Consider the following 19,041-nt stretch of genomic DNA (forward strand, 5'->3'; position numbering starts at 1 on the left):
GACATTAGGGTCAGCTAGCAATCCTGCTGAATAACTGACTCCCAAATAAGCATACATAAGATCTGATTTATTTTTGAGTTACTTAATTTGAACACTGTAATTGTATATTTGGGGTAGACACAAATATCAAAACTGTTTAGATAAATACTATCCCCCAAATCTAAAAGCGTGACCCTGTGTTTGGAGTACTGTGTTCGGTTCCGGTTGCCACATCTCAAAAAGGATATCAAAGAGATAGAAAAAGAAATGGCAAATGCAGCAAAATGTAAAGTGATGCACATAGGGGCAAAAAATCCAAACTTCACATACACGCTACAGGGGTCAGTGCTATCAGTCACAGACCTGGAAAGGGATTTGGGCGTCTCAGTTAATAGTTCCATGGGAATGTCAACTCAATGCATGGCAGCTGTGAAAAAGGCAAACTCTATGCTGGGGATCATTAGGAAAGGAATTGATAATAAAACTGCAAAGATTGCCATGCCCTTATATAAGCAGTGGTGCAATCACACTTGGAGTACTGTGTCCAGTTCTGGTCGCCACATCTCAAAAAGGATATCGAAGAGATAGAAAAGTGCAGAGAAGAGCAACAAGGATGATTGAGAGACTGGAGCACCTTCCTTATGAGGAAAGGCTGCAGCGTTTGGGACTCTTTAGTTTGGAGAGGAGACATCTGAGGGGGGATATGATTGAAGTCTATAAAAGTATGTATGGGGTAGAAAATGTCAACAGAGAGACATTTTCTCTCTTTCTCACAATACTAGAACCAGGGGGCATTCATTGAAAATGCTGGGGGGAAGAATTAGGACTAATAAAAGGAAACATTTTTTCACGCAACGTGTGATTGATTGGTGTTTGGAATATGCTGCCACAGGAGAAGGTGATGGCCATTAACCTGGATAGATTTATGGAGAAGTCGATCTATGGCTACCAATCTTGATCCTCCTTGACCTGAGATTGCAAATGCCTTAGCTGACCAGGTGCTTGGGAACAGCAGCAGCAGAAGGCCCTTGCTTTTACATCCTGCATGTGAGCTCCCAAAGGCATCTGGTGGGCCACTGCGAGTAGCAGAGTGCTGGACCAGATGGACTCTGGTCTGATCCAGCAGGCTCTTTCTTATGTTCTTAAAAGTACACATTTCTAGTTCCAACAGAGAATTTACGTGAGAGACTATCTAAGCTAGAAGAACTGGCTGCTAAGAAATTGGTCTTGATATACAACTTTTCTAATCTGCCATGAAACATGACTTCCAGCTGTACTTGGAAGAGGGAGGAGGGGCCTGAATCAGTTGCCAATGCCAGCTTCCATAAATATACATTTAATTCAGATAGATGCATGAAATATTAGGTCATTTAGCATTAAGTCTAAGCTGTAACAAAAAATGAACTAGAAAAGAAAAGCCAGGCAAAATACAATCCATTTGTTACACTCAGGTTTACAAAGGATTGCCAAATCTGGTTTTTAAAAATTCTGACATCATGCACTGAATACATCAGAGCCACATCCTTTCTGCCAAGAAATATTTTTGGAAAAGAGAATGGAGGCCAGAATAGCTCTTTTTCCTTTGAGAAATGTACAACCTTCATCTTTAAAAGTGGGCCTAAGGACAAAATGCCTCAGAGCATTGCAAGTTTTTAATTGTGACAGAAAGGAAACAATATTTAATGCAAATTTTAACCTTGAATTAAAAGATCCTTCCAAGCATCACACCATCTTCTTTGTTCAGGAGACTGTTATCCTAAACTTTCAGTCTCTTAAAAGCACAACATCAGACCAAGCGATTTTTTTCTGGTCAGTTGTTAATGTACCTATGATCAATGCACAATATATCATAAGTATTCCTATTCAGGGCCTTTCAAAACTAATTCTCTACTAAATGTATTGTTTCCTATTCAACTAGTTTTCCAATGAATATTTTATATCTAGATTATTGAGGGTGGCAATTTTGTGAGCTCAAATGTCAGAAAATGGAAGCATGGAACGACAAACACTGAATAGAAAAAAAGTGAATGAAAAAATAGGAACAAATGTATCTTATTGAGGAAAATGGCAGGATAAAACAACAAAGGCAAAATATTAGAAATATAAGATAGTGGAGGTCACAATGTAAAGCAGGGGTCCCCACCATGGGGGCCACATGTACCATGATGCACAGACACCTTTTCTGGTACTTGCCAAATGGTTTCAGTAAGTTGGTGGGGCCAAATGAGAATTTTGCCCAGCAGAACTTCAGAATGGAGATCTTGTTGGCTGTGCAGATTTTTAAAAAGTTGTTTTGCCACAATTGCCACCACAGCACAAGGATCTTCACTGCCTGACAGGTGTATGAAAGAAAATATTTTTAAACAATATTTTGTTGGCATTCTGAGCTCTGCCTAAAAAGTTGAAGTTACCATTAGAGTTATGTGTGAGCATAATATTCTCTATTCTCTTTTGCAATATCAATATTGAAATTAAGAGGTCAGTGTGTTGTGTAAGCCCATGCGGCTGACTTTATTTATTTAACTTCCACTAGTTGATTACACAAAGATGCCAGCAGGATGTGTAGGAAGCTCGAAAAAGCTGGCAACATTGAGAGGGGGAGGCACTGACACAGTGCAAGGGCGTGGAAAGGGTGAAGCTAGGTAGGCTGACCATGGGTGCAGGGAAGACATCTGGAGCAAAGCTGTGCTCACTAGTAAATCTGTCCCACTCTGGCGGCAAAGCAAAGCTGCAGTAGAAGTGGTGTCACCAGTGGCATACCTATAAAGGGAACATCCAGAGACAAACACCCCAGGTGCCCCCCCCCCCCGGGAGTCCCCCCCCCCCCCCCCCCCCCCCCCCGGTCCAGCATAAATTTTTCAGCCAGCTGCTCTCTTTCAGCTGGCTGAACTAAAATAAGTGGGTGGGGGTGGGTGCCATCCCCCACCCACACCTCTGGGTGACACTTACCGGGGAGAGAATGGAACATAAAAGCGGGGTTCAATGAAATACGTCCATATAAGAAAACTTGCTGCGATGGAATTTAATTTCAGCACCACAGCAGATACCTGGTACATGATCAGTCAGAGGGAATTGCAGGTAATAAAGATTTTGAAATATAGTTTCCAGCAGCACTTTCTTGGGAGTGTATTTAAGTAGCATAAGATTTTCTTCTTACTTAGGACGGCTCCCTCCGTGCTTCATCAGGATGGTGTATCCCATAATTACACATTCTCAATACTTTTGTAGGACCACCTGAGAAAGTGACCTGCTCAAGGTCTGCTGCTGAACCGAGACTTTTGCTCAAATTTCTCCGTCCGAGACTTGCTTACGGTCCCATCCTGGTTCTTGAGACACGAATCCGAAAAATATCGTTTGATGGTGGGTGTAAAAGAGAATCCTGAGTGCACAATAAGGAGGCGTCAAGCGCTTTCCACAGCCCCCAAGTCAGCCTAAACGAAAGCGAGTCGCATTCCCTAGAGCGGTCCTTCCAACCCTCCCAGCAGCCGTTACTGTCGCATGATGATGGCGTTACCAGTGCCGCGGGCGCTCATCTCGCGCATAGTGACCTACGGATGTCGCGAGAGTTTGCTCTGAGGCCGGTCAGGTGCCGGTGGGACTGGGATGGCTGAGGAGCCGCGCGGGGCCGACCAGCGAGGCTCCGAGGTGCAGCCGCTCAGGAGGAAATGGCGCCTCGGGACCGTCCGGTAGCGGCACCCCCGTTCGCCATGAGAAAGCGCGGAGCCCGGAAGCGCCTCAAGTTTCGGGGTGACGACGTCTGTTCGCAACGCGGTGAGTAGCCGCTCCCCCGGAGCTCGTCGCGGTCGGCGGTCGTTACCCCTTCGCGTAGGTCGCTGACTCTGGCGCTGCTCTCTCCGTAGTGACTGTGGCGGACTATGCCAACTCGGATCCCGCCGTGGTGAAATCGGGGCGCATGAAGAAAGCTGTGGCCAACGCGGTGCAGCAGGAAGGTATGCTCGGGTGTGAAGACTAAAATGTGTTCTATCCCGAAGAATGTAATAATAGTGCCCCTTCTAAGGTTTGGCTGCACCTCATAGACTTAACGTAGAGTTGGCAATCGTAGTTCTCCGTTCCCCCAGGGCTTCTCCAGAAATCCTCAGGGCAGATTCATGCTTTTCTTAGGCAGAATCAGTTTCGTTTAGGAAGGAGCACGATATTTATGGGGGAGGGGAGATGCTAAAGATAACTCTGGCCTTGTTCGTACTGTAAATTTAGCATTCTGCTTAAGGATGAACTTGAAGAAACACAAGTAATCGTTACCATCCCCCCTTGAACATTGACAGGGTTGAATTTGTCTAGTATAGGGATGGTCAACCTATGGTGCTCCAGATGTTCATGGACAACAAGTCCCTTCAGTCCCTGCCAGCATGGCCAATTTACAGTGTATCAGCTCTACACTAGTCAATGCCAGGCTATTAAAGTTGAAATGAGAGTGATCTGAAAGGAACTTTGAACCACAAAAACAAAGTTGGGTTATAAATCAGAAGAGGAAGTGTATACATTTCTGAAACAGTATTTGTGGAAGTTCTGTGAATGTAATGGAACTTACAGTAGTTGAAACATGCACATGAACTATGGTGTGTCTTTTTCTCATGGTTTTCCCTGCTGATACTATTGGTGGCTGGTCCCCTTTCCCCAAATTTTCTTTTGCATTAGGAACTGCCACAGACTGGAATATAGTGTTGCATCTTATAGAAGGGGATTATTTGAATCATACTTACTTCTGTCCTAGCTTGCCATATTTGGGGTAAGGAAGTTGTATCCCCCAACATCAGAACAGTGGTAACCTTTGGAAGTTCACTTTTTATAGCCATTCAGAACATGGCAAATAGCTCAGGATGCCAGGCAAGCCAAGCAAATGTTCTTATCTCATGTATCTGCTTGCCTCTTGTGGTATGTTGCAGTTCTGATTGATAGTTCTTAGGTGGCCAACTTGCAATATAAGAGTGGCAGTTGTGAAATCCTTGGACTTGCAGAAAGATTGACTGCTACTTGCATAAATGAGTCCACTGAAAACTATTGGATGGTTCATCTTGCTCAGCTTTGGTCCTGTGAGTGAGCTCAATCATTTTATGGACCATTTCAGTTCTTATAATTAATCACATCTGAATAATGTATTAATGTAATTTTGACTGGCAGAAAATTAACATAAGATGAGTTGTTGAGATCATGTTTTAAATCTGGCACTATAGACTGTAGCAAGCTAGTTTAACTTTAGACTGAAATATAAGTGCTCAGAACAAAAGACAAGCATTCTGTCTTCAAGTGCAGGATAATCTAATATTTTCTCCTAACAGACAATCCCTCTGCTTTACTAATTCAGGAATAAGACTGAGCAGAAATAGTATGAGAAAAAGACACATCATAGTTCATGTGCATGTTTCAACTACTGTGAGTTCCATTACATTCACAGCACTTCCAAAAATACTGTTTCAGAAATTTATACACTTCCTGAACAGTTACTGAGCAGAAATAGACATTTACCAACACAAGCTGGTGTGAATATCCTAAAATACCATGTGTATGTTTACGGTTCTAGTAAAATCACTTTGTGGTTTGGAGGCCTCATTTGTACCTACCGATGAAGTACTATCAGCTACAGAATCATGTGCCAGTAGTGACGAAATGGATTGTAAGGAATTCATTAGTGATAGAATATTATCTAGGAAAAAGAAGAGTAAGAGGCATAAAGGTAAGAACTGTGGCTTATTTAATCATTCCTATTTGTCAGACTGTTGCCTACATGTAAACTCTGTGGTTGAACATTTGTGCGTTTCTTTCTTTGACTAATGATCATCCTGTTCTTAGTACTTTTTCTGTGGGATAAAGGGTTAAATCTTATCTAGTTAGTGAATTATGTAAAATGTTGGACTTTATAAGCAGCTGGATTTGAATCCCTGTTTAGCTGTAATAATCTTGGACCTATCTATCTCTTCTTCCTCATGAGGTTCTTGTAGGAATGAAATGGAGTAACTCTTATATATGCCCCTTGAACTCAAACTAAGTTGATAACTGAAGCTGAGGTGTGATTTTTCTTCTGTTTGTGCAGACAATCAGAAGCGGTAAATTTTTGTACTTGTTCCATGCACTTGCTTAGGAGTAAAGACTTTCTCCCTGTTTATTGATTTACAGTATTTCACTTTATTATATTTATATCCAGCCTTTTCAAATATCTGCTCAAGGCAACTAACAAGAATAAAAGAAATAAAACAATAAAACAATCTATAACAATGAATTAGTAAAACAGTTCAGAGTAATCTTTCTGTTTGTTTTTCCTGTGCTCATGCTACTATTTAGTCTAGCATCATGCTCAAGGTTCCTAATGAAACAGTTTAGCTAAATAAAAGCTTCTCTGCCATTGCACAAAGGCTCCTTCCGCACACGCAAAATAATGCGTTTTCAAACCACTGTCACAACTGTTTGCAAGTGGATTTTGCCATTCCGCACAGCTTCAAAGAGCACTGAAAGCAGTTTGAAAGTGCATTATTCTGCATGTGCGGAATGAGCCATAGATTGAAACAATATTATGATCTTACTTTAACAGATCTTTTTTGAACAGAAAAAAGAACCTGTAGTCTCTTTGCATTAAAAAGACACTTTCCCCACTTACAATCTTACTGAACTGATATCAGGTCATTGCTAGCCCTGAAGATTGTTGACATTAGCACAACTGGTAATTAGGGATGTACATGTTTTTTTAAAAAAATCAACTTCAGATGTTGATTTTAATTTAAATTTTGATTAGGAACAACAGCAGTTACCTGGAAGACAGTCTGCAGATCCTGTCATTTCTCTCTTGGCTTCCCAAGTTCACAGTGGATCTTGTTTAAATGTTTACAAAATGGTTGTTGTGGGTTTTCCAGGCTGTGGGGCCATGGTCTGGTAGATCTTGTTCCTAACATTTTGCCTGCATCTGTGGCTGGCATCTTCAGAGGTGTATCACAGAGGGAAATCTGTTATACACTATGTCCAGACTGGACACAGTGTATAACAGACTTCCCTCTGTGGTACACCTCTGAAAATGCCAGCCACAGATGCAGGCGAAATGTTAGAAACAAGATCTACCAGACCACGGCCCCACAGCCTGGAAAACCCACAACAACCAGTTGAATCTGGTCGTGAAGCCTGTGACAATACATTGTTTACAAAATGTTTATGTTTGCTTTATTTATTTAAATGTTTGATAATTTACATTCCTAATGGTAACATTTTTTACTACATTTAGAAAATGCTGATGGAGCAGTAGGCCAAGAATATCCCATTGATATTTGGCTAGTGCTGGCATCCTACATACGTCCAGAAGATATTGTGAATTTTTCTCTTATTTGTAAAAGAGCCTGGACTGCCATCTGCACTGCTGCCTTTTGGACCAGACTTTACAGGAGGTATGACTGTTTGTCAACCATTTTTTTAACAGATGATGTACAGTAGAATCCTAAGCAGAGTTGCTGCTTTCTAAGCCCATTGACTTCTATACACTTAAAAGGGTGTAACTCTTACAGCTCAAACCACAGCCTGAGGCGACCGGAGACAGCACCACTCCTGTGTTGTCCCATTGCCTCCCAAGGGCTTTTCAGTAGCATAGGGAAAAAGAAAATACAGAAAAACCTCCCTGCCACCAGAAAGCCCTCCACAGGACTCAGTTGGGTGGTGTAAGCCCAAGCCACAGTGTGCTTGCCCTCCTTCCCTGGTAACACTTCATCACACCCCTGTTGCACTAACCGGGGCAGCAGCAGGGGAGCACCGACGTCGCACCCAGTTCTACATCGCAGAGTGCTGCAGCAGCCACTTGTCCTTCTACTGGCGTGTGTACTCCAGGGAGGATAAATTCACCAGCATAAGCCCACACCACCTGCACAGAAAAATTTGTGTCCCCCCCAAAAAAATCTGGATAAGGTCATTAGTACTGGAACTGTTAGTTAGGATTCTCCAAATTCTGAGCTATTCCTGTTTTATCACTACACTGTAATAAGGCTATCCATTCAAATAAATGAAGTTAATTAGAACAGTAGAACTAATCATGCATTTTTGGTGATAGGTAGGTATTCAAAGAACGACATACCAAATAGATATAAGGTATAAAGACTTAACCACATTGCTTATCATGAGGCAGTTGGAGTGAAGGAATGAACTGCAGCCACTTCAGGATGGTTAATGTAGTTAATTGGCCAACAGTTCTTTTCCCAGTGGATGGAGGTGTTCTCCCCTATGAGCATATTGTGTGATGAGGTCACCCTGTGGAAGCCTGGCTCGTGCATTCCTTCCCACATTTCCATGTGTAGACTTTAATACAGAAATGCCTGTACAACATGTTATTTTATGAGAATTACTGGGGGGGTAGGGAGAGATACCCCTGAGTCTATATCTCTGGAAGGCTTCCGAGGGGAGTTAGGGCCCTGCGGGACCTGAAGGAATTCTTCAGGGCCTGCAAAACGGTCCTATTCATCCAGGTTTTTCCATCTGCCCAGCTGGTGAGACTATGAAATATACCATCTGTTGCCTTGGCATCTCATGGGCTTGGTGGGAGGTGGGCTGGCTGCCATCTTGTTTTATCTGTTTATTTGTTATATATTTTATTTAATGGACCTTTTATTGAAATACTGTATTGCTATTGTGCTGATGGTCCTCTTGTACGCCGCCCTGAGCCCTTCGGGAGGGGGCGGGTTATACATTTAATAAATGAAATTAAATTAAATTGGCCAGAAGCATGTTTATCAGCCTTATGTTTATAGAGGCACTGCTCACACTGGCTCATCTCCTTTAAAAGTCCTCAATAAAGCTAACGTTTGTAGCAAGCTGTAATTTACTGTAAGTATTAGTGGTTGTTTTCAGACACACATGGGATGTAGTGATATACCAATATGCAAAAAGTCATAGTAAGTGGCTTTAACTTGGCTACTCTGGGAGGACTGCAGCACATGATCAGAAACAGATAAGCAGAGAGTAGCTGAGAATCATGTTTTTCAATACATTCAATAACAATTGGTGTCCTTTTTGGGATTCATTTTTCTGTATTTGCAGTCAGGCTTTTTCATTTGTGTATTTCAACAATCACATTACTGAATTGTTTGCTTTTCCACTGTCTCTGTACATGTAAACTTGAGGTTTGATTAGCCAGATTTATTCCCTTCCAATACACTGGTTGGACATTAATTTTAAAATAAATGTGACATTCTTATATAGATTTGTTAATGATTATACTGTGCAGTGAGATCCCCCATAAAGAACAAAACACCTGGAATAGGGGCACAACATTTTTGGGAGTGAGGGACATGATGCTGATAGTGTTGGAGTTTTCCCTCCTTATGCTTGCCAAGATAAAGTTGATTTGAATGTCCTCCAGCAGAAAGTCCTCATTAATTACTATTAGACTTGAGGGTGGGGGTGGGGTAGACTGCTCTTCCACTTGACTCCTAATTTTAACCTGATTTGGAAAGGTATGTAGCTCCAATCTAATAATGTTTCCTTATGTGAACTTTTAGGAGAGCTCAGGATGTCTTTTTGTGTTACATTTTCTATTGCCAGTGTTAGACTAATGTCCTACTGTACAGGTGTTTGAACATATTAGGTAGCATCTATCCAGCTGTGTGGAAGGATCTCTGCCTGCTGTGCCATGTAAGAGATGGTTGGTGTTAGGTTGGGGATTTCAGAAAGTGTGTGTGTGTGTTAAGTGCCATCAAGTCATTTTCAACTTATGGCTACCCTTTGAATTAATGACCTTCAGACTGTCCTGTCATTAATAGCTTTGCTCAGGTCTTGGAAACTGAAAGCCATTACTTCCTTGATTGAGATAATTTATCTACTGTTTTCCCTTCCTCTCCTCCTCACTTCAACTTTTCCTAGCATTATTGTCTTCCCTTGTCTTAATTTCCTATAATGTGACCAATGTATGATAGCCTCAGTTTAATCATTTTAGCTAATAGGGAGAGTTTGGGCTTGATTTGATCTAGAACCCTCTGATTTGTCTTTTTGGCAGTCCAAAGTATCTGTAACTGTAAAACTGCAATCCAGAGTACCTCCAAAACCACATTTCAAATTAATAAACTTTCTTCTGCCAGCTTTTTTCATTGTACAACTTTCACTTTGTCTCATCATAGGGTTTTTGAGGTAAGAAATGATCAGAAGTGATTTATTTAAGTCATATTCTGTGAAGCTAATCAGGGTTAGCTGAAGTGTCACTGCTGTTGTGTGTGTGTATTCCTCTTCCCTCATCACCGTTGGAACTGCCTGTTCTCTCCTGCTGATGTGGCTGTTGATTCCTGGAGGGGGTGTAAGCATCTTAGTCTGGTGTCCCAGCTGTGACTATTCTGCCTTGAGTGACTCTGCTGGGAGTCTGAGCTTCTTACAGTATTGCTCTCAGCTTAGCTGACGAAGGCAAGCCATCTCACCACATTAAGGTGGGCATCCAAGATGGGGGAAAGTAAAATCAATTTAGATGGGAGACCCAAGCTCAGAATCCAAGAATCCCTGGTTTAAATAGTATTTACTCGAATGATTTATCTTAAATGATTTCTCTTTTTAGGCACTACAACAGGACTGCACCCCTCCCAATCCGTTTACAGCCAGAGTCAATGGAAAAAATGTATTGTCTTCGAGCATGTGTAATTCGATCTTTATACCATATGTATAGACCTTTTGCTTCTCGAGTAGCTAGAAATCCAGCCATCCCAGAGACTACTCCCAGCACTCTGAAGAATTCTAAAGTAAGTAACAACATTGGGGTAGAAGGAGAGTTGCTGTTCAGTTCTTAAACTTGTTTTTCACTTGCAGTGAAATGCATGTGAATGTATTCTCTCATCTGGCTGCTGGCACAGGGTGTCTTTGCTAGGAACATTTGTGCACATCTCTACTTGCTGCTTAACCCTGAGTTAGAAATTTATTCTAAATAAACCAGCCAAATAAGAATTACAATAGAAAATAAAATTATGAAGATAGAAGATTCACATTCAGTCTTGGGGCATAATAGTTAATATATTCCTCTCTATTTCTGGGGAGTGTAGTAACAATATTCACATGTTGTTTGTGTCAAAGCAGTCCCCTCTCAGGTTTTGCCTGGTGCAGCTGGAGAAGGGGCTAGGCCACTGGCAGGCCAGTGGAAAGACAGGACATTTTGGATTTTCTCATGTTCACATCACAACGGCTTTGGTGTCCACAGATAATGCTATATCATGCTTACGATTTGTATATCCCTTGTGTATAATAAATTGGCTTTGGAAAGGAAATTAAATATCAAAAGTTTTGTATTGCAGTAACAGTCGCGGTTTGGCTTAAAAGTACAGAAATTCAGTATCAACTTTCCACTGCATCTTGGCATTATGGAAAAAATATTGTTTTTGCATTTAATTCTGTGTGGCTTTGCACACTGTACTGTCAGAGAACCTGTACGTTTGGATTTTGCTTTTACCTATTTAGAGCCTCCTCTTGCTTATGGGCGATTTCCACATATGTTATTTGTAGAAGGCAGGAAGTCTTGGACCCTTTGATTACTGAATCCAGCTTTTCCTATTTAATTTCCTTTTCTCTTTCCTAGTGTAGCTTTTGTGGGACACTGGAGCTGTTTTGGTGTCAGCAGAAGTTTGCTCATAAGATATCCGCACTCTTTGGAGTAGCAGGCCATATGGTACACATCTGAAGGGCAGGACAGCTGATATGTGGACCTTAGGAGGTAATTACGTTCCTCCTTGAAACTAATATTCAAAGCTACTCAATAAAACCGATTTTGCATGGAAGAGGGATTAAGCATAGACAGCATGTTTCTATTAAGTGAAACTTAAGGGACCCTTTGCATAAATGTCCCTCATTACTGCATGCTGATTGACAGTTTGGTTTGTGCATGACTTCTTCATAAAGATTAATCTAGAATCCACTAATTGGAGTTTAAAATAAAGGCTGCACTATTAGCTGTTGGCTTGGGTATCAGGTTTGGTATTTTCACAGTGACAGATTTTCAACCGGGCTTAGTATATTTTGGACTGCTTGTTTATGTTTAATAAATTTGATGGATGACTGGCAAGGTAATAGAAAGGCAGCATTTATAGGACACTGTCACTGAAATAAGTGTAACCCAGATGATGTTAGTAGAATAAACTGCTCCTCATAAATCCAAAACGTGAATTTCCTTTTCTGAACATATGTTTGAGAAGTGTCCTGAAATGTATTTCCTCTGGCTGTTCTGTGTATAAAATTGTTTGCTCTCAGTTGTTTGTTGAAATCATTGTTGCTTGTCTAGACTACTGAAATTGAACTAGAAACATAAACTTTGGCATATAGTTAGTTTCCTCTTGGCAATCTCTGATTCCAGTTCCATAAAAAATATTAATTTCCTATTCTTAAAGTAATGTTCTGTGTGAACAGTTTACAGATACATTAAATCCCAAAACCTACAAATTTGATAAAAATGTTTCTTTGTCCCCTTTCACTCTAAAATTGCAGGAATCCTAAATTGATAGGCTGCATTTTATTACATGTAAAGGTAACCTGAGATGCTGGTGCAAGTGCATACATTATTGGCTACAGTGTAAGTAGCTTGGAAATAAAAGCTGGTAGATCTTTGACTGCAGTGTATTGAAACCATATCCCATGGCTGACCTGCTATGTTGAAATGTTTACACTGCTCAGTCAGTTAAAGGAGATGAGTTGAGTTCTAATGGAGGAAAACAGTGTAGAAAAGTAAGGCATAAGACTAGAATAAAAGTTAGAATGAATCTTGTTGCCAGCTTTCTCTTGTGTACATTGTGTACATTCTCCCCGCCTGTGGAGAAAGTGCATCATCATAATTAAAATTCCAACTTTTCAGTTAAGATAGAATTTTGTCTGTAGAACTACAGAAGAAAGAATCCTCTTGGAAATGTCCTTAGTAAAGCAGTAGCAACAGATTTGGCACACAATCAAGTTAGAAGCCATAGGTGCAAAATGGTAGTGAGCCAACATGGCTGCATGCTTGATATCAAATTCTTTTGGTTGTCTTTCCAAAAATAACTTAGCAGATTTGTATGCAGGTGCATATTGGGAAATCCCCACACTATTTGTGGGTTCTTCTGAAAGAATGTGTTAGATTTTTCAGTTTTGGTAATCTGTTCCTAAAAGCATCCTTAGTAGCACTGAGGATGTAATCTGACTTCTTCCGTTTAAATCCCACTAAACTGTAAGTACAGTTTGTTTCTCCTTTTTACATCTAGTCAGTTTCTTACTGCCTGGATTTCAATGTAAGCTACATACTTAAGTCAGTTGGGTTAGATACATAATTTTGCTAGCCAGAGTTTGACACAAGTATCACCTAGAACAAATGGAGCAGCCATTAATGTACTGTCCCCTACCACCTTTTAAAAGGATTAAAGGTTTTGCTGCATAGATGTTGGCATGTTTACTTATCCAAGGTGGTTTACAGGAGCTACTTTACATCTGAATTTTTTTATCTAAGTTAAACAATGTCTACAAATTTTTCATTCTTTTCTGCATTAGTGTCTGCTTTTCTGGTCTAAGAGAGTTGACAAACCGTCTTCACTGTGGGAATTCAGCTTCAAATTCAAAAGGCTGGTATGAAAATAAAATCCTTAATACTATCTGAACACTAACAGTTTGAAATTATAGTGGTATTTGAACTATTGAGTATACGAGAGAGAACAATGCAATAAAATCAATCTAAGTCACACTATGTGATCTAAATGTGATCAGAAACGTGGAGTATCACAGTATCTAGGAATCTTTTGAAAGCATTTTTCCCTGTCATGATAGAATCTTGTGAAAATCATACCATACCATGATTGATCTGAGTCTAAACTGTCATGCCAAATGACAGTTTGTTCACCTGAAGTCTTACCATTGTGAAAGTTAGCACTCTAAATTCAGGCACTGGAATGAACACTTCAGAACAAAATGAAAAGCCCTTTTTACAGAGAAGGAAACAGATGAACTGTAGAAGGTCTGGAAGCTCAAAGCAGTTTTAATTCACCCTCCCCCAAATTTGAGTTTGTGCTTGTGAAAGTTTATGGATATGAAGTCAATTTTTGAATTAACTTGTTTATTTTGAGTCCCCCAAGTTCAAGAATAGCCATTTGAAACTTCAACCTCCTGTCCGGTATGAAGATGTCCACTTGAATCCTGATCAAGACTGCTGCGTGCTACAGATAACTACCCTTGACTTTATATATATACCCATAGTCATGGGCATGTCCGTTACTTTGGTAAGTTCCTGTCATTACTCTGTAAAAATGTCCAGGACAATCTTCATGCTAGAGTGACAAGATCAGATGATATGTCTGTAGTTCATAGTAAAACAAAGGCATAATCTTCTGTCTGATTTTTTGACTGTTTGGTGGATAGGACGGAGTAATTGCATTTGCTTTTGAGCTTAAAATTGTTTGTATAGCAGTTTTAAAATAGACCTCTTCCTTCCTGGATCAGTTTCATGTATAGCATCTAAGCCTGTGTAGTATAGTGGTTACAGTATCAGGCTAGAATCTGGCTGTCCGAGGTTCAAATCCCCACTCTACCATGTAACCTTGCTGAGTGACCTTTATCCAGCCATACATACTCAGCCTAACCTACCTTACACGATTGTTACAAAGGTAAAATGGAGGAAAGGAGAATGCTGCTGTAAGCTGCTTTGAATCCGCCTTAGGGAGAAAAGAATGGCATAAATGAATTAAATATCAATTTTTAAAATCCTAGTAGCAAAATTGACATCTAAAAAGCTGTTAGAATCAAGTTTTTGGCCTTTTAATCAGTTTCACGATTCCAAGTATTTTCTCAAACATGACCCTTACTTTGAAAATATTTACAAGTTAAATGATGTTGTTGCATTAAAATTCTGTTTGCCTTAATGGGAATGTGCATGCTACAGAAGAACGCTCAGGGTTTCTTGTTTTGTCTCCCTTGCAGTTCACAATAAATGTAAGCACTGATATGAGGCATCACAGAGTGAAAATGGTATTCCATGATTCTCCTGTGTGGAATGGAAAGAAACCTCGATTTGACCATGGAGTGCAGGTTATCATGGACCCTGTGCACAGTGTGCGCCTTTTTGACTGGTGGCACCCACAGTTCCCGTCTTCACACATCTGACGATTCTCAAATAGTTTGCTTACTATGAACTGAAATCTCTAGGAAGCCTAATTTTCATTTTAGTTGTAGGTTATATTCTATATACAGCCTTCAGAAATGACTGAACTTAATAAGACAGCATCTGTATATATTGTTTGATCACCAGTGGGGAGTAATATTCTCTAGTAATAGGGTTGTGCTAAACATTTATGTAAGACGTATTTTCTGATCTGGAAAAAAACCCCAAGCAACTAAAATTCTTCTGGTGCTAACACAACTTGTCCTGTGTTTTTCCTTTAAAAGATGCCAGTGTTTTGCTTCTGTGTACCATGTTAGAAATACTCCTCCATCTGTTCACGTGTTAGTGATAAGAGGGTATGCTGGTAAAGACGGCTTTTTTAAATGTTCCTTTTAAAATGTGCTCAAAGGCAACTGCTGGACTAACACTACTGTTTCTGTGTACAAAGATGACTGAGCTGCTATATTTTAATATTTTTTCACTGATCCAAGCACTTGTAGCCGGAAATGTTCTTCCCATGCCTTGAGCATCATTTTCCAAATGGAGACGATTGTAGAGGAAAAATAGGAACAAGACCTCAGAAGAATCTCTTTTACAGCTGTCTTTTTTATCTTTACTGTAAGAATATATATTTCGCTTCCGCATTACCTTGATCACTTGAGATTAGTCTGCTTATATATTCCTTTTGGTTATTTCCCTTTGATGTACATTCTCAAGTGTAGGAAGATTGCAACCATTTTTCATACAGTGGTAGTTGGAGTGTTGTCTTCTGCAACAGTCTGCTGGACTGTTTCTAGGAGCGTGTTCCTACTTTAAGAGGGAAAGAGGAGAATCCCCTTCTGAGTGTCTGGCAACCTTTTGGCACAGATGGTGAAGAATTTGCTGCCTACCTTGCCACTAGGTCTTCACACCATATTCCAGCTATGGATGAAATGAAAGCTTACGTATAGAACATAGTTGCCAAATGTGATTGTTAAACAACAGTGGAGGTAATGTAGTAAAAGAGAGTGATTGTTCCTAATATTTGGTACGGTATACTGCGTATTTGCAAGTCTGTTTTTCACGGAAATGATAAGCACAGATGCAGAAGGGTATCAGCAAAAAGATGAGAGAAAGAAAGAATATTTAGGCAAATCTGTAACTTCATCTGGAGAGGTGAGAGCACACAAATGCTCATAGCTCCTTCCCTCTGCCAACGATTGCTGTCCTTTTTATACACACAACACCTGCTATATCTTAGGGTAAGGAAAGAGTTATTTTTCCCCCTTTTTTAATAGTCTTCAGAACAGAAAGTTGCCGCTGCATGCACACATTCACTCCTTTGCCACTCTTAACTGCAAACATAACAGTTAGGGTGCATGCATGAAGGCAGCCATTTTCTCTAGGGGAACTGAATTGTCATCTGGAGATCAGTTGAATTTCCAGGTGCTCTCCAGCTCTCACCTGGATTAAATGGCTACTTTTGAGGGTAGATTCCATGGATACCCTTTTTGAGGTCCCTCCTCTCCTCGAACCTCTCCTTCCCCAGGCTCTACTCCTTACATCTCTAGGAATTTCCCCACTTGGAGTTGGCAACCCTATCTTCTTCCCATCCAACAACCAACCTGCCTTTATCTGCCTGTTTTTCTTAAGTTTTCCACCCCCCTCCCCCCACAGCCGCTACCTTGGAAAACTACAATTTTTCTCCACAGTGGAGACCAAAGGAGCTCACGTTATTCTTTTTATCTACACAACAACTCTGTGAGGTAAGTTAGGCTGAAAGTAAATGACAGGTCCATAATCACCCAATGGGGTTCCATCGCAAAATGGGGATTTGAACCTGGGTCTCTCGGACCCTGCTCTGAAGTTCTAACCACTATACCACACTGACTTTCATACGGTTGAACAGTAGCAAGCAGCCAGGGCTTGCTGCTGTCATGCAAGTCAGGTGGTATCAATTCACTTAGAAGTTGCTTCCAGGTTTGGGTTACCAACCTCCAGGTGGGACCTGGAGATCACCCAGAATTACAGCTGAGCTTCAGACAACAGAACTGCCCCCCTTGGGGAAAGTGACTGCTTTGGAGAGTGGACTGTATGTCATTATACCCTGCTAAGACCTCTTTCCTCCTCAAACACTGCCCTCATCAGACTTTACTGCAAAATCTCCAGAAATTTTCCAATCTGGAGCTGGCAAACCCAGCCAGGCCTGGCCAGTGAGTTCTTCATTAAAAGACAAGATGGACCTGGAAAGGGTCCTGCCCCCTCCCTCTACCTTTTACTGGCAGAATCAGGCCTGGAATTTCTCTGCAAACCTGGACCCTTTTCAGATTCGCAGAAAGATATGTCTTGCCTGTTCACAGTTCCAGTCACTGGATTTAAGTATCCAAATATTTGCCAACTTCGCTATTAGATATCTAATATATAGATATGAATCTGATATGGATTTGTGTCCTGACCTAGATAGCCCATGGTAGCTTGATCTAATCCGATCTTGGAAGCTGCTTAGTATTTGGATGGGGGACCACCAAGGAAGTCTAGGGTTGCAACACAGGAGAACAGGTAATAGAAAACCACCTCTGAATGTCTCTTGCCTTGAAATTCCTACCAGATCGCCATAAGAAAACTTTGATTTGATGAAGAAAGAGAAGAAAACATTGCAGATATCAGAAGGGTAGAATTTTCATGATACCTAATTGTCTCATGCTTACAGTAATTATAATTCTGGGGCATTTTGCACTGGTGTGTGATCCTCCTGTCTTGCTGCTTTTGACTGTTCATAGGTTTTCTTCAGTGCCAGACAGTTATAGTGATGTTAGCCAATGGCATTTAAAGTTTTTCTGGATTATATTTTTTCTTTATTTGTATATGATTTTTCGTTCTATGTGTATATGATTCTTGTATATTATTTTTCCTTCATGTGCAGATGATTCTGTTCCAAGCCATGTTAAGTTCTGGGTTAACAGATTTATTTTTTTAACAATTCTTGAAATACAAGTGTAAGCGGAGAAATGCAAGTGTATCTGTCACAATGTTGTTGCTATATTGAGGCATAGGATTCATTGTCCTTAAGAACAAACTGAAAACAGCACCATTGTCAGTGTGCTTTTAAAAATCTTTCCTGGTTAGTGTTTTCCTTCTGTTCCTTCCTTTAATCACATACTAGGAGCCTGTCTGCAAATGTGTAAGCAAAGTGCTGTTGTCTTGGATACTGCTGTGAATCTAAGCCAACAATAGTTTCTGCTGAAAAGACTTAGAATAGCAACAGTGTGATAGTTCAATAGAAGGCATACATGCAACAAAAAGCAGACTTAAAATGAGAGATACAAAATGGAGGTCGGCTGCGCTAGAGCCTTCTGAATCCAAAGCCAGATGTGATGTTTCTTCCTCAAAACTTTCATTGATCAGTAATCTAACTTTACCTTTTAGTTGCTCCACTTCAATTTGTGCAGCCTTAATAATGATCTCCTCAAGTAACTCCACCTTTGGCAACCCAATAATCATTAACCAGAGATTTTTAGGTGCTGGAGGAAATTAAATCCAATAACTGATTGTTTATATAGATAATATAAGGAAGATAAGCAGAGAACCATTTAGGAAAGCCAGACTTGGAAGGGAACTGGTAACGTTTGTTCATGGTCCTGGGAATCAAAATCCTGACAAAAGAAATCTGGATTTCAAAATGACCCAGAAGCTGTGGATCATAACTCTTAGAAAGGTGTTCTACCTACTTCTTGCTATAATTGGCATCCCATGTGAGTATGATGCACAAAAACAGGAGTCAGAAATGGGAAAAGCTAAAGGAGGTCTCAGAATCATGAGCTGCTGACATGGTTTGCTTGGCAGGACCAGAAATATGGACAGCGGCAAGGGTGTTGGGTATAGGGAACCGTGGCACTCAGCAATTGGAATCAGGCTACATATCTTGTAGGCATAGCATGTAGAACAGGAAACTGCTGTGAAGTAGGGGACTAGGAGAACGGTCCCTGAAATTAAGTGGAGTTTCTCCCAGACTTGGCAGAGGA

At 40.6% G+C, this 19,041-nt stretch overlaps 2 protein-coding genes across 4 annotated transcripts in view; one reads left to right on the forward strand and one right to left on the reverse strand.

Moving 5' to 3' along the window:
* The window catches only part of PPFIA4 (PTPRF interacting protein alpha 4), a 146,973-nt gene extending 143,466 nt beyond the window's left edge, over window positions 1-3,507 (reverse strand). Inside the window, exon 1 of the mRNA XM_048497282.1 lies at window positions 2,929-3,507. The gene's annotated coding sequence lies outside the window, so the exon portion shown is untranslated. The remainder of the gene's footprint in view (window positions 1-2,928) is intronic.
* A 21-nt stretch (window positions 3,508-3,528) lies between these two features.
* On the forward strand, window positions 3,529-15,293 carry TMEM183A (transmembrane protein 183A). Of its 3 annotated transcripts, XM_048497293.1 has the most exons (8): window positions 3,531-3,750; window positions 3,840-3,929; window positions 5,519-5,671; window positions 7,205-7,364; window positions 10,502-10,682; window positions 13,441-13,515; window positions 14,010-14,162; window positions 14,860-15,293. In XM_048497293.1, the coding sequence occupies exons 1-8, from the start codon at window positions 3,645-3,647 to the stop codon at window positions 15,040-15,042; spliced, it is 1,101 nt and encodes a 366-aa protein (XP_048353250.1). In that variant the 5' UTR covers window positions 3,531-3,644; the 3' UTR covers window positions 15,043-15,293. The 3 variants fall into 3 exon arrangements, with proteins under 3 accessions (XP_048353252.1, XP_048353251.1, XP_048353250.1); XM_048497295.1 differs by lacking the exon at window positions 5,519-5,671 and having other exon boundaries at window positions 3,529-3,750; XM_048497294.1 differs by lacking the exon at window positions 13,441-13,515 and having other exon boundaries at window positions 3,530-3,750.
* Window positions 15,294-19,041: the final 3,748 nt, after the last annotated feature.

The sequence above is a fragment of the Sphaerodactylus townsendi genome, linkage group LG05 (genome assembly GCF_021028975.2).
Source record: "Sphaerodactylus townsendi isolate TG3544 linkage group LG05, MPM_Stown_v2.3, whole genome shotgun sequence".
Taxonomy (NCBI): Eukaryota; Metazoa; Chordata; class Lepidosauria; order Squamata; family Sphaerodactylidae; genus Sphaerodactylus; species Sphaerodactylus townsendi.